General features: G+C 41.6%; 1 protein-coding gene across 10 annotated transcripts in view; it reads right to left on the reverse strand.

The window, feature by feature from the left end:
* The window catches only part of KCTD1 (potassium channel tetramerization domain containing 1), a 101,305-nt gene that overhangs the window by 38,337 nt on the left and 48,082 nt on the right, over positions 1-14,886 (reverse strand). The window contains exons 1-2 of one of the 10 annotated variants that reach the window (XM_051775102.1): positions 2,604-2,859; positions 1,634-1,795 (exon numbers count right to left, since the gene is read on the reverse strand). The exons of 8 other annotated variants lie outside the window; for them this stretch is intronic. In XM_051775102.1, coding sequence (XP_051631062.1) covers positions 1,634-1,639 — 6 coding nt within the window. In that variant the 5' untranslated portion in view covers positions 1,640-1,795; positions 2,604-2,859. Of the gene's footprint in view, positions 1-1,633; positions 1,856-2,603; positions 2,860-14,886 lie in introns of those variants that run through there. One more of the 10 variants, XM_051775110.1, reaches the window with a different exon arrangement.

The following is a 14,886-nucleotide window of genomic DNA, read 5'->3' on the forward strand; positions in this document are numbered from 1 at the left end:
ATCTCTTCTCCTCCCTGCCTGTTTCTTCTATACCATCTTCTCCTTAACTCCATTCAATAATATTGTTAAAGAATAAGCCTTTACACCTGGGTTGAAAAAACACAGTAGTTGCAGGGCTGAGATGTGCACTCACGCAACTGGTCTACCAAGCAAGAATAATATAGGAACCATATCAATTTTCTGGTAGCAAGTGGAAGAAATAAGAGATATCTGAAGAATGTGAGTCATTACAGTGTCCTAAGTGTACAAAATTTAAGAGACAGGAGACTTACTCTTCCCCTCAAAATATTAGCACTGTTGTCAGAAATATTATTTACACGCTGTGGTCTTGAGTAAAGTCATCTCAGTTCCCCTCTTAAGTCTGAAACCTTGACAAAAACCATGCCATTACAAGACAACCTGAGCTCATACACAGAAGAACTGACATTCAAGTACATTCTACCTGACTCACTGGAAGTGGGGATCATTTTAGGTTGCAGGTCAAAACACTGCTGGCTGGGGTTATTATAGCCAACATCTTCCCTGCTGTGAGAAAGCCCAGCTCAAGCAAGAGTATATATGCTACTCAGTATTAGTTATTGGATATTCCCTGTCACAGCCCAAGCAATTATTTCTGCTGAGAAACTCAAATTTATGTATTTCAGACTCTCTTGGATTTTTCTGAGGGGAGGTGAGGACAAGCTTGTCCTGTTGTTTCTAGACATTAGAAAAATAATCGTGCAATAGTTTATTTTAAAGCATCAAATCAGCCTATGTTCATTAGCCTTTTTTCACAACAGAAAGCCATTGGAGAGATGTCTCTCCTTACAAAAGCTTGGTGCCCAGAAGAGCTGGAAAAAGCTGTTAGCACATCCACATCGGCCACCTCCAGCAGAAGAGTCAACTCTGAACACACACACACACATCCCACTGTACAGGGAATGAATCCAAACAGCAAAAAAACTTTAGAAGTTGGTGACAAATCTCTTTTCCTCCAGTACAAAGCAGAAATCGCTCAAGTATCATGAACAGCTATGCACCTGCACTCTGAAATAAACAGCAGGCTGATGCTTGTGGGATGGGGAAAGCCCATCTCAAGACCCTCATCCAAACCAGGAACATTAGGACTACTGTCAGATTTGGCTCCTGCACAAGTGTCCCCATTTTGAAGATACACTTTTTCAAAACAAACATTTCATTAAAGATTAAAAATATAATCATGGTCACATCTTACCACAATGCTTAAACAAGTACCCCCCACTTTTTTCAATTCAGCAAAAACAGTTGCCACAACAAAGAAGCTGGAGAAAGCATTTATTCAACATAAACAATATCAGTACAGTACAAACAGCACTTCTGGAAGGTGTAGCAAGCAGGCAGATATACAGAGACTATGTGTCCAAGAAGCCCAGGTGCTTGTCCTGCTGGAAGGGGAAACTGCCACCATGGGCATCTCTGTGGGTTGGTGATGTCCTCACATCATATTTTCTGGCTATGGCCCTGGTACTCTGCATCCACAGATGACACCAGGTTGTGCTGGCCCCTCAGACAGAGACCTGCAAGATGGTCAAAGATGACCCCGTGCACAACACAGAGCATACAAACTGCATTTTGGTCTCAAGGTGTGCATGCCATCACGGTGCTTTCTCTTCACCTTCATTCTGAAGAGCCCAGAAGCACAAAGAAGTTGCCCAGATCTTTGTCAAAAAGTCTTTACACGTGAGCAATTCACGTCTTTTCTTCTGTTTCTTCACCATTACACCAGTGGCTGGTAGCTCCCTGTGGACATGGCTGGGCTTTATGGCTGCCACGGGGTCTGCAAAACAAAGAAACAGCCCATTGTTTTCCCCAGCGAAAATATGCCGATTGCACTGTCATGTTTTGCCTTTCATCAATATAATCCCACTGCCTTCCTCTTGCAGCTGCAAGGTTTAGGATTGCTGAGTCTGAACATTAGGAATTATGTTCATAAGGCAAAACTCCAGAACAATTGTGTTTGAGTGTCACAGGAGAAATGGGCCCAAAGCACAATCAGCTGCAACTGAGTGGCACAGCAAGCCGAGATACCAGGTCCCCTGAGACTCAACAATAGTACTAGAATTAATATTTTAGATCTCTGAAAGAAAAGCCTCATTTTAAACTCTGAATGTCTTTCAACATATGACAGAAGGTCAAATTATCCTATACAAGACAGTCAAATACAATGGAGAGCTTGAGAAGTTGGAAGGTTTTTTGGATATGCTGAGGCACCTAAGGGCAGAAGAAGACCTGCAACTATGCCGTGCAGCTGCACAATCCTCTCACCACAAGTGCCATGCTTGCAGCACTCAGTATTATTTGCAGAAATACATACAGCAATGCATTTTAGAAAAAGGTGGATGCCACAAGGCTGCTTGAGAGAGGGGACAGAGATACCCAGAGGGGTCCATCATTGCTGACATATAAGGTATAGGTCAGCATGAAATAAAACCTTGGCTGAAACCCTTTCCTGGAGGTGTCAGTAACAGTGTTAGGCTGCTCTCTGTATCCTGCAATAGTCCAAATGCAGATCAAGCCTACAAAGTTGATAAATGCACCTCTTGTCACACCAGAGTGGCTACAGCAATGGTGACTGAAGCACTTACCTGATGGGACAATTTTAACTGGTACATTCTCCTTGTCCCTGAAGCACTGGCTCTGGGGTGGAGTGCTGATCTGGCCCATCAAGATAGGGGTCCCTTGCTGCACATCCCAAAGGTTGGCTGCTCACAGCCTTCTCCTCCTTGAGATGCTGGCACTGCTGAGCACATACACTCGCTAGGTGCTGCAAGTGCTGGAGAGACTGTGGTTGCATTTCCTTGGTAAAATGAGCCTTGCTGGGATTTCAGAGCAGATCGGGACCTAGAATAAATGACACAGGTGCAGAGAACCAAATGCGAGGCAAGGGGCTGAAGGAAGTGAGGTATTTGTGCTGGATGGAGAAAGTTGCCTACCTGGAGATGCATGACAGTAAAAAACCACCCTTGGACAAGAGCTTAGAGACACTTTAATTCCAGTGTCCAGTAGCCAAGTCTATAGCACACAGCTAACTTCAGCAGAACAGCTCTAACCATACCAACAGAAACTAGTCACTGAGACCTAACTGGAGAAAAAGAATTAATGGATAATGGCAGGAGTCAAATGAAGACCTGTACTTATATCAGTGCAGCAGTAAAAGTGAGCTCAAAAAAGTGGAAAAAGTCAAGTTTACAGAGACAGGATGTACCTTCTCTAATGCTTATAAACTTCTCTGAAGATCTCCCTAAGCGTCAAAACTGCAGACAAAAGTTTAATACCTCCCTTAAGATATAAGTTTGTACTCTTACTGGAAGATTAACTCAGCCCCTTGTTTGTTTGGTTAAGCAGTGCTGAGGACATTCCAAATGTTGTCATTTATTATACTCAGGTCCTGCAAGTAAAGTTCTGTTCTTCTGCACTGCCTGCCTATTTCTTGCTGAGCATCCCTTCTATGCTTGGGTCAAGCAACTCTTAACTTAAGCCCATAACACAAGCAGGATCTTTGGAATACATCCATCACAGTGTACTATTAAAAAAACCCACAAAAACCACATGTAACTTGGGGGTCCAGCCCAGATTCACTATCCCCAAATACACACGCTTCCACAAGCCACTTTTGCTCTCTCAATGGAAGGAGACAACTTCTACAGCTTTCAGATGTGCTGATTTGATTCTCACTCAGTGAAAGCACCCAGTTAATTCACAAGCAAAACCGGATTTGAAAGCTGCTCTCAATTACTGCACAGCACACCACTGCCCACCTAACACTGTATAATCACAGGGTGTTTAACCCAGGATGCAGCAAGCAAAAAGATCCCCTAACTATGCTGGAGGACATGGTTTAGATGCAGGAGGACATCGAACCAAAGGTCAACAGACCTGCTGTGATGCTTCTAATGGTGTCTTATGACAGGAGCAGACTGGATAGCCAGCATTTCAGGACACTCACTCTACCAACAGCTTGTCTGTTCTGCACCAGCTTCTACTCAATTAGCAATAAAAGTGAGTTAGGAGTGACCAAACAAAAGCATAACTCCCCAGCCTGAGCCTTCGCTAACTGGACGTGCCCAGTTCAAAATATTTCATGAAGTATATAGCAGAAGTGCCTCAGTGACCTTCACTCAGACTTCTTTATTCTCACATGCAAAAGGGAATCTTGTCAAATACTGCAGAAACAAGCCAGTAAGTTCTAAGAGATCCCCTGGTCTGAGCAGAGAGAGGTTGCAATTATTGTAGACACTTAAAAAAACCCAACCAACCACTCAAAAAAAACTAACAAAAAAAACCAAACCAAAAATGCTGTTAAAAGATGAACAGTCCCTGGGAAAGGCTGCCAGGTCTGAAGAGCCTTTAGCAGCCTGGCAGTCCTGCCCACAACACTACAGCTTGACACAAAAGTCTTTGCTTCTGCTGCCCTGAGGACAGTTTCATTTACTTTCCTTTAAATCTGGAAAATAGGTTGCTTTTCTTCTCGTACTTCTATCAAACATCGGGTAGCAGAATTTACCTGTACTTCACAGGAAAACAAGCACAAAAAGGGCAGAGATGACAGACTAGATCCCCTCCATACAAGGCTTCATTCATTACAGCGAGCAGCATCGATCCAAATATCTTGGACCATTTCATCCCTGCTGCAAGAGATGCGGCCTGCCAGCTCCTTTGCGGATAACATAGCTATGTACTCAGGGGCTCCATTCAGAATCTACACCTCCTCCCTGAATGAAGCAGCCACTTGGTCAGCTCTCCCCAGTCTCTGGGAATAGCCCAGCACAGAGCAGTCAACAGCTCCCATTGCCTCTGTAAGGGATGGAGAATCTCCCAGCTCATCTCCTGCACCAGTGAAGCCAGGAGTGTGACAGACACCTCCACTCCATGCAAGTACATGGGGTTTGGACCAGGAACAGATATGCAAAGGAACAGGGGAACACTGGAATCCATCTTCCAACTGCTCGCAGATAGCTACTTCTAGGTTGAGATATATTAATAATGTAATTTTTAGTCAGACTTTTCATTCAAGTGCTGTTGCCTTTTATCCACTTCTAGCAGGCACTCCACATACTTTGTAACAGTTTTTACATAAGAAAAGGACAAGGAAAAAGAAAAAAACACTCCCTCCTGGGTTTAGAAGGAAAGGACTTCTGTTTGCCAGAACCATGCTGGTTTATTTGAATGTAAAGTTAAACAAATCCTTACAAATGGTGTTCAGATTTGAGTGGGAAAGAAAGCAACAGGTAACTTTCTTCTTGGACCAAGTTTGCAATTTGTCCAATAATCTTCTGGTGAGAAGCAACACTAGAAAACAAGCATTGCTAAAATCTGACTGTTTTGTTTGCAAGGTAAGATCCTATCAGCAGTACCCGAATAAAGATTAATGTCTTGAATTGCAGTTGTATCTGAAGATTTTAAAGACCCATAAAAAGGTAGACTTCAGTGGGATAACTGGAACGTTGTCATGAACTGTCACAATTTGAGAAATGGCTTTTTCTTCTTTAGATTTGACTCACAAACTGAACAAAAATAAGCCTGTACTGCCTTACTTGAAGTCAGTTTATACTCCAGTTTGAATAGCACCTGCCCTTGGGTATGTTCCAGAAGAACATCTACCTTTCCACAAAAGGAGGCTAACACCCATCGTAAAACTTCTAGAGGCACATTAGATGTCTGTTCCCCCCCCAGCAATTTCACCCTTAGAAGTAGAAGGAACGCTGCCAGTTGAAGCCTGTGCTGAGGAAACATGAGTTATAATTTTACCCTGGGAAAATTGCTGAACTGGGAGCTTCTGGTGTGGCATAGGTCTTGCCTTCGCAATCCAATGGTTCTTTTGATTCAGAGAGGCTTTGAAAGGGTGGTGATGAAAAACATAGCCTCTCCCTTTGAATCAGCCAGCTGCCTGCTTCCCTCTGCACTTTTAAATTTGGTTTATTAATTTGCCTAGGAGCAGAAAGAAATAACACTGACCCATCTAGAGAAGATATGTCCAAAAATGTATCAAAGAACATTATCTATTTCAGGCCGACCACGCAGACAACAAAACCCCCAACTTTGTATTATCCAAAGAATTTTGTATGTAGAATCACCTTACCAGGCTTAAGAAAGTCTCTATTAGCTCTTCTGGCCATATGAAGAGGAAAGAGGAAAGGGACAAAATACAAGGGTCTGATAAAACCATGTCTTTGAAATGTTCTAAACACACAAGAGCTTTAAGCACTCTCCAGATGTTTCTTGCAGCAACCAATAATAAAATATTCTCAGATGGAATTGCAATTTTGAAGACATTGCATCCACTTGGTAATTATGAGACTAGCTAGTAAAACAGACAGCTTCATCTATAACCTGACTGCAGAAAAAAGGCACAGAAGTGCTTTAAAGCCATACACTTTTAATTATCTAATTTATTATGAAGATGTAAACAAAACCACAATTTTGACAGTTACAGCTCAGTCTGGTAGAGAACTGGAAATAGGGTGTGAAACTGTAATCTTATATTATACATCCCTTGCTCCAGTATTGATGAAACACCATGGGCAAAAAGAACTGACATTTAGGAGCTCTGTGTCACTGCTCTGTTTTCCTCCTGTCTCATCTACTTCCCCTCCCAACAAGTCTCTGAAGCTGAACTTAGCAAAGCAACATCCCTGTCTCTCAGAAATGATAATCTATCAAAACCCCAGCAGAGGGATAGAGACTGCCGAGAGGGAGAACAGTGCAAGAAAAGGGTAAAAGTTGAACTTGCTGAGATGACGGGCTTTTTTCGAAGTCTTTGTTAAGATGGACTGCAATAGGGAGTGTTTACCCATCTCTACGATGATCCCATGCATTTCCAGGGCTAGCTGGGAGTTTTTCCTCTCCTCTCATAACTCCCATTGAAATTATCAGCCTACAGATTTCACAACAAGCAGGAGAATGAAAAAACCCAAACACTATCACGAGAGAAATCGTATTATCATTACCTATTTCAAAATGCCTGTGGGTTACTTAATACCTTGGGACAGGCAGCATAACACCACACAGGTGCTCACTGTATGGGGTCAGGAAACAGCCTTCTGCTAAAAATACACATATGAGGCAACACACAGCACCTCTCCCCAGAGCTCTGGAAACAGGTTATCCATGTGGCACATGGGACCTGAACCCAAAACCATAAGAGACTCAGATACTGCTCTATCCCCACCCCATAATAAAATCTGTCCATCTTTGGAATTTAAATCCCTTAGAGTAGCCAGTATGTTTTTGAGTGGCTGGTAGGAAGGGGCTGAAGCCCTGAATTAAGCTAAGTACAGCTGTGGCTAAATTCAAAAAGTTCCTTCAAAGCAGTAGTGCACAAAGGCTTTTACTTCATTTTACCTCTTTTTGGGTGTTTGAAGTTTGCTTAAATGCTGGAAAAGTATTTAGGGATGAAGGGGAAAAGGGAATGGTGAGCATATGACTACGGGGGTCACGCAGCAATTTTTTTTTGTTAGTGTGAAGGGCAGGATTCAAGGAAAGAAGAACACAGGAGTCTGCTCTGGCAGGCAAACAGAGTGCTTGGCAAGACAACGACCATATGGCATATGAACAAAGCATATTTTAGATTTGGTTCGTTTGATTCCATTATATGTAAAAGATACTCTAAGATCCATGGCTAAGAAATACAATTTTGATTATTATTGTTTTCAAACCTGTAGGGATTTCTCCAAGTAGTCATTGTAGCTCATATGATAAACACATCCATTTGGCAGCTAATTTTAGCATTTTTTGCCCACAAGGGTGATTAACCCTGAATCTATATAACCATGTGCTAACAGAAGCCATCATTGCCCCACCAACCTCATGAAGCAGCAATCCACTATTTAATTGTAGATGAACAATCTCTGCTAACTACCTCAGCAAACTCTTTATTTTATATTAGAAGTTTTTACTTGATCCAACGCCAAAACAGATCGTACATATAACCTTAGAAGAGTGGATGAAATTTACATTACATGCGATATGCACTTCCTTGGACTGCATGGCCTGCTTCTAAATCTGCACTTATTCTTCTCTGGTCATTACTAAACCACAAAGAATCAGTTGTTGGGCAACAAAAAGACATTAAAATATTTAAAGAAGCAGAAAAGTCTATGCCTGTCAATCAATGAGAAATGCCTGTCTCACTTTCTCTATCTATTGGCTTTTATTGCCTCCAATGTAACACATTTCAATAAAATTGAAAATAACACATTAGCATAAACTGATAGTAGATATAGCTATGTTATGGCACAGAGAAGAATCACATCATTAGATGATTCCAAGGGACAGCTCAAAATACAAACAACAAACATCTGCTTCAACAAGAAAATGAAAGATAAACATAATACAGTTATCTCCAAAACATACAGAAATCAAGTGAGACAACTCTGGACACAGACTGTCACTTGCCACAGCTGTGGCAACCACCATAAGCATGTAGATATGAAGTAAATGTCTCTTTTGTTAGGCTCTTCTCTAACGGGGCTCTTGGAGAAGCTGACCCTTGCCAGAAGGCTCAGATCAGGTAATTCAAACTGCTGATGAGGCACTAAGCTTTATATGAACTTATGCTCATTCAAAATAAGACTTGAAATCTTTTGTTGGGTTTGTGGGGAAGCAGGGGAAGACTTCATTTACAAACTCACTGAATATCTTGAGTGGTAAAAACCAGTAAGACCATGCTGCTAAGGGTAAACATCTTCTATAGGCCCAAACTGACAGTTTTGAACTACACTTGTTTTCTGCAATAGAAAAGAAAACAACTTTAAAGAAGGATCAAGACTGAGGATCAAGACTGGGGAAAAAAGATCTAAAAAAAAAATGAAAATCATTTAAAGAGCAGTTTTGAGTATCAAAAGTACGAGAAGGTGTCAGGTACAGACAACCACCAAGTATGATGAAATAAATTTTTAAAACCATATGCAAAAAACCCACCACATTCCAGTAGAGACATGAAAAGTGGAAGAAACCATCCCAAGAAGAAGAGCTGACAGGTAAAGGAGCAGATAAAGGGACAATTGTAAGGGACACATGACACATTCGGAGTCTTTAAGGACCAATTCCAGATAAAGTCTGGGAGATAACTGCAAAGGATTTTATCTGGAACCATGTAAGTTTGAGCGAAACATCAGGAAGGCCTTAGAGCTTGTGTCTCATTTCATGCTTGTCCTCCTGCTGTTTTACTTGATGCTTGTCTCCTATCCAGGAGCAGTGCAGAAAACCATCAGCTCCCTCCCTAGTGCGGAAGGGGAGGAAAGCAGAGGCCAAGGCACTAGCATTCCTGCAAAGGGCAAGGAAAGGGGGCAGGCACACCCAGTGAATGTTGGTAGTGGGAAAACCAACCTTTTGGAACAACAAAGCCCTGCAAGAAAAAGAAAGGAGCAAACAGAAGGAGGAGGAGGCATTAAATTGGGAAGAGTGGAGAAAAGGGGTGTGTCAAAAAAAAACCCAAAAGAAGTCGTCCAAAAATGCCAAACATTTAAGTTGACAGGTCTCCCCTTCAGAACAAATATTTGAGAAGCTTGGCTTCAGCAACAGAAGAACTGTAATGTCAGAAATAAAAGAGCATTTGAAATAAACAGGAAAGGTTTCGGGGTTTTTCTGGTGATCATCTAGTAGACTGTAACAGAACTTAAGTTCAGCAACAATTCCTGAATTTTAGATTGTCTCAGCTATCTTCCATCCCATTACAAACACATTCAACTGAACGCTTGACTTCTGATGAACACCAACCTAGAGTTCAAAAACTGAAGGGGAATAGCTTGAGGAGAGGTTTATCCGTGTGGAGAGGGGTTAGAGTGGAAGGATGTGATGCAAGATTGTTTTGTTTTTCAGCAAAAACACTAACCCTCATCATTTCCACCTCCTCTGCCTTGCACAACGAACAGAAATTCAATCCGGAAAGTAACAATGGGTGAGGATATATGTGCACCTTATTCCACATATTTGACAAGCAGTGTGGAATGAGGTGTGGCAAGAAGTGGAATTCCTAACTCCAGCCCTGGTCAGGAAAGACGGCTGGATGCCAACCACGCCATGAAGGTCTTGTCATCTAAAATTCAAGTAAGGTGTTGAGAAGTCCAACACTTTCTCATATTGAGGTGTGCCACAGATACAGAAAAAATTTATATTACAGTCACAGGGTTTGATAGCCACAGGTGTCTTGCCTGCCACGCATTCGCTTCAACAAAACCTCTTAACCCATCTCGCAGTGATGAGAATTACAAAGTGTTCAGCAGCAAGTAGCTTCACCAAGAATAATACACTCCTGCCAACACCAACTTCACTTGACCAGAAGCAAGTCTGGAAGTTTCTAGGATGCTGACGTTGTGGTATCTAGTAATAAGGATGGAGGTTCACCTAGTCAGGGTACAACGAAGCAAGCCAGAAGTTCATCTGGGACTAAGAAACCCAGCAGAAATCTGAATGCATGGCTGAGCTTAAGCAGTAGCAGTTACATCAGAAATGGTTTTAAACACAAAAAGGGAATGGAAGACAAGCAGATAAACTCTAATACTCACATGCAAATTAGAATCAATGATGACAATTGATTTTTATAAAGGGTCTAATGATACAATGTCAACTAATTCTTCCCATCTGAAGCCTGGCACCATTTAGTATATTTAATTCAAAAAAACCCTGAGTGCATTTTTTTTCTTCCTCCCCTTCTTCTGGCTCTTTTGCCATGCTGACGCTTGTTTGCATTACATCTATTTTGAGCTAAATTAAATAGGAGAAGCAGAGTTTTGATTCAGTAGTAGCAATAAATGGGGTTAGCCTGGCATTGATCTGTGTAAAGGGGCCAAAGCTAGGACTGCCAGAAGCAAAACATGGCCAGTGAACTCTATAGCACCAAGAGTGACCCTGCAGCTGAATTCCTAGCCCTGATTACAACAGAAAGAGACTTGCTTTCCTGAACAAAGAGTATTTCAGGCAACAGATTAGCAAGAGAAAGTCTACTTGCAATGGCAGACGGAGGAAACTGACCAAAAATAAGAATCACAGCACAGTTTGGAGGATGTTAGAAAGCTTCTGAACAGCGCAAAACAAATGCCTGCCTTGCGCTATATTTTTTGTATGCCCTTGTGAGGCCCAAATGCTGAAAAAATGGTATTTTTCTTTTGCATCTCAGTTAAATAGCTTTAAGTTAGTGAAGTGTACAGCGGGGAAGATGAGCCAAAACCACACTAATGATAGCACACTGAAAAAGTTCCCTTGCAGACTAAGAACATTTGTCTTGCAGCCCTACAGAAAGGGCAATCACATTTACTCTAAGAGAAAAGGCCCCTTTTATAAATCATGCTTTAAATTCAGCCTGCAAATCTGTACAGAAGGAGAATTTCACAATCCTTAGGAAACACGGATCAAATTTGCTCGCTTTCTGGCTGTTTGTGCTGTTGTGCAATGCCAAACAGCGAGAGCACAGCAGTAAATCTGGCCTCATGACTACTACCAAGTTTAATCACGGTGTATCTACAAGGGAGAACAAAGTGCCTCTTATTCCTGCTGCACTGTGATCCCTCTGGATCTCAAACCAAGCAGGGTCAGTTCAGGCCAGCATTTGACTAGAGGCCAGCAGAGCACTGGAATCAGCCGCTTCCAAGGTTGAAGTAAGCTCTCACCTCACCTCTAGTGAGACCACATCACACAGGAGAAGCACACAAGATGTTGGGCACTCAGTCATCCCCATCAGCACCTTCAGTCCCTGCTCCTAATGCTCTGGCAGGTCCGCTGGCTATTCACAGGTCCTGTACACAGCAAGAAGCTGGTGAGAAGCATAGCACTGCCAAGTGATCCGAGACTACTGAGCAGCAATGCTTCCTATCCTCATTTTTTTTATCCAGGACAGTTGGGTGATATGGCATTACCTGCCTAGAGCTCACCTTTGCTGGAAATCCTGAGTCAGGGCTGACTCTGAGCAGTGCAGCCCGCTCCTCGTGCTGGCTTTGCCAGGAGCAGTGGGGATCTCAGCCCCCAGAGCAGTAAGAAAAACAAAGGATCATTCATCATCACTGCTTTGACTTTTAACCTATCTCTTTTCCATATTTTACATGAGCATTTCCTTAAAAGCAAGGACCACAAAATATTGAGCCATGTCAATCCTTGTTTATAAGCTATTAAAAGCCTTCAGCCCATTTTTCCCCACACAAAGCCCCATAAGAGATTTTTGCTTGCTGCTTTACCAAGGGGCAAGGTGGGAACCCACAGAGGAAAGTGAGAGAGATTTAAAGAGTCTGTCAGTGTACTGACAGCCTGCAAAAAATTAAGTCAGAAATCTGCAAGACATCACCTTGTTTTTTTAATGCTACTCATTTGGCTTGCCACTCTTATTAAGGGTTGATTACATCCTTCTCTTGAGTTTCGTGGTGGCTGCAATGTCAGAGTATGGGACATGTGGTTGTCATGACTGGGAACTTGCTGACTGATTTATGAGAACTTACAAACCCACAAAACCAGAAATTTTTTATTATTCACTTACATTCTGAATGTTCCTTTCACATTTAATTGAATAAATCTTGAGCTAATGAAAGTTTATTTCTAGTTCAAAATTCAGTTTCTCTTCTGTAGAAGGGTGCCTAAGCCTGATATACCTTTGCTATAGAAATCACCCCACAAGATCTTCCAAACAGATCAAGTTCAATATACTTACATTGCTAAGAGCATCTTAAGTTGTCATTTTAACTGTTTAATGGGCATTGAGCCATGTCAAATAGATCAGTTCATTATTAAAAGTGGCAATTACTGTAAATTACACTTTTCATAAGAGCAACTACCTAAGCTTTAAATATGTTATGATACCTCCCTGACCATTCCCTTTAAATGAGGATAGCTGAGGGCTTAGACATCATCATGCAACAAATAGCTGTGCAATTTCGGACTACTCTTTTTTAACCACTCCTCTCCCCAGGGCTACCACCCCCATGGCAAAACTGGCAATACAGACTACATGCTCCTGCCTCCTCTGTTCCAGTTCACAGACTAAGTATGGCAACTCAATTTGCTGGTGACAATGACAGCACCCAAAAAATAATCCCATGACCAAGGTTTGCTGTAGCTGCTGAAGTGCAGGCACACAGTTCCTTTTGCTGACTCCACAAGGGAGCAAAAGCCTTCCACAAAGGAGGAGGGCAGCCGAGGGCAGTAACATCAAGCTAAGATTTGCCAGGGCTTGTCTGTCAGAGGACAAAGTTTTTCATTTTAACCACTTTTGGCACATTCCACATTCAGTATTTTCAGGAGCTTTCTAGGATGTTTATGAAACAACTGCAAGGTAGGCAACTAAATTGATGGCGGCACAAAGAATTCCTTCCCACATTCCTCTCCCATGCTCTTACCATTGAAATAAATGAAGATGTAGTTTATGTTTCTGTAATTACAGTTTGTATAAAGGAGAACAGGTTGCTAAGTTATGGTAAGGAGCCCGTGAGCCTGTCCTCTGCTTTGAATACCACAGCGATGCAGATTTTACCGAATAAAAAGACCAGTCAAAACATTACTCAGAGGGAATCCACACTCTGATATCATCCAGCATAAAACAAGCTACTCTTAAACTACTCACGTTAATCAAACCAATCAACTGGAAATTGTGCTTATGAGAGCTATTTTAACATAGGTGACATTCAGAACACTGTCAGGTTTCAGTCGTTTAATATTAAGTACCAAAAGGATAATATTACAGGTTTGCTTTATGACATTTTTGTACCATATATCATCTGTTGTTTGCTTCTAATCCCGTGTTTCCTCCATTTAAGTTCTTACAGTATTTATATAGCCTTGTAAAACTCCAGTACAAAAGAATAAGCAACAGGAACTTTTCCCCATACATTACTTACCAACTTAACTATGTAACGCAATGTGAAAGGTTTATGCACACCAGCTGGATCTCATTACAGCTAACTTTCTGTCTTTTTAAAGTGTACTTTATCTGGAATATTGAAATCACTAAGAATTTCACTTAAAAATATGTTGAGCTGGCATACACACAAGTTTCTACTGCAGGATGCTAACTCATTCAATAGGTTCACAAGTCAAGCTTGTGGACGCTAATTTCTGAAGTTTAAAATGCATCAGCTCCAATTTAAAGATCTGAAGCCAACAGAACACCTCAGCTTAATTCAGTCTTCCCTTCTAAGCATCACAGTAATCAGAGACACTACTCCTTGTATAGTAAGAAAACCAGCAAGAAAAAATAGGAAAGGAAAAGTTGCAAGAGGGCAACTCTCTACTGATTGGTGCTAAGACTCAGAGGTACGGCAGCTTTATATAGCAAGATACATCTAAAACGCAGAAGTCTGAGCTGGGATGAATTCAGCAGCAAGACCATCAAAGAGGTTACTAAATACACAGATGAACCAAAGCAAGCTTGTCAAACAATTTGGTATTACCAGTTGAGAAATTCCTGTTCAATCGTGAGGCAAGAATTGTGGTTTAATAAAAGCATAGAACAAAACCGAGCATAAAAAAAAATCATGTGCAGTGATTTTATTTTTGTTGTATATTTGACTGTAATTACTGTCTTAAGTACTTTAATTGTCTGGCATCTCCTCAAGTGCCTTGCCTGTGGGGAGGGGAGGCAGGGCAGTTTATAGTTTGTTATTAATGAATGAAGTACAAACAAGTTTACCTTGTCTGTAATCAACATTCCCATCAAAACAGTTTGAGAGGAAAATGTAAAGGGGTCCATTCATCCCATGGACCCAGTGTGACTCTGTTAATATCTGCTTTTTAATGATTAATGTGCTTCTGCCATGTCACTTCCACCTCAGAGGGGGAAGTGGCAGATATGTTTATAACACCCGCGTGAGAAGCACCACCTATGTGTCCATTGCTGTTCTCTTCTACAGACATCTGCTCTTGGCCACTAACTTGGGGATGGGGTATGGG

The sequence above is a fragment of the Manacus candei genome, unplaced genomic scaffold, assembly GCF_025592945.1.
Source record: "Manacus candei isolate 608988 ecotype Guabito, Panama unplaced genomic scaffold, ASM2559294v1 h1tg000008l, whole genome shotgun sequence".
Lineage (NCBI taxonomy): Eukaryota > Metazoa > Chordata > Aves > Passeriformes > Pipridae > Manacus > Manacus candei.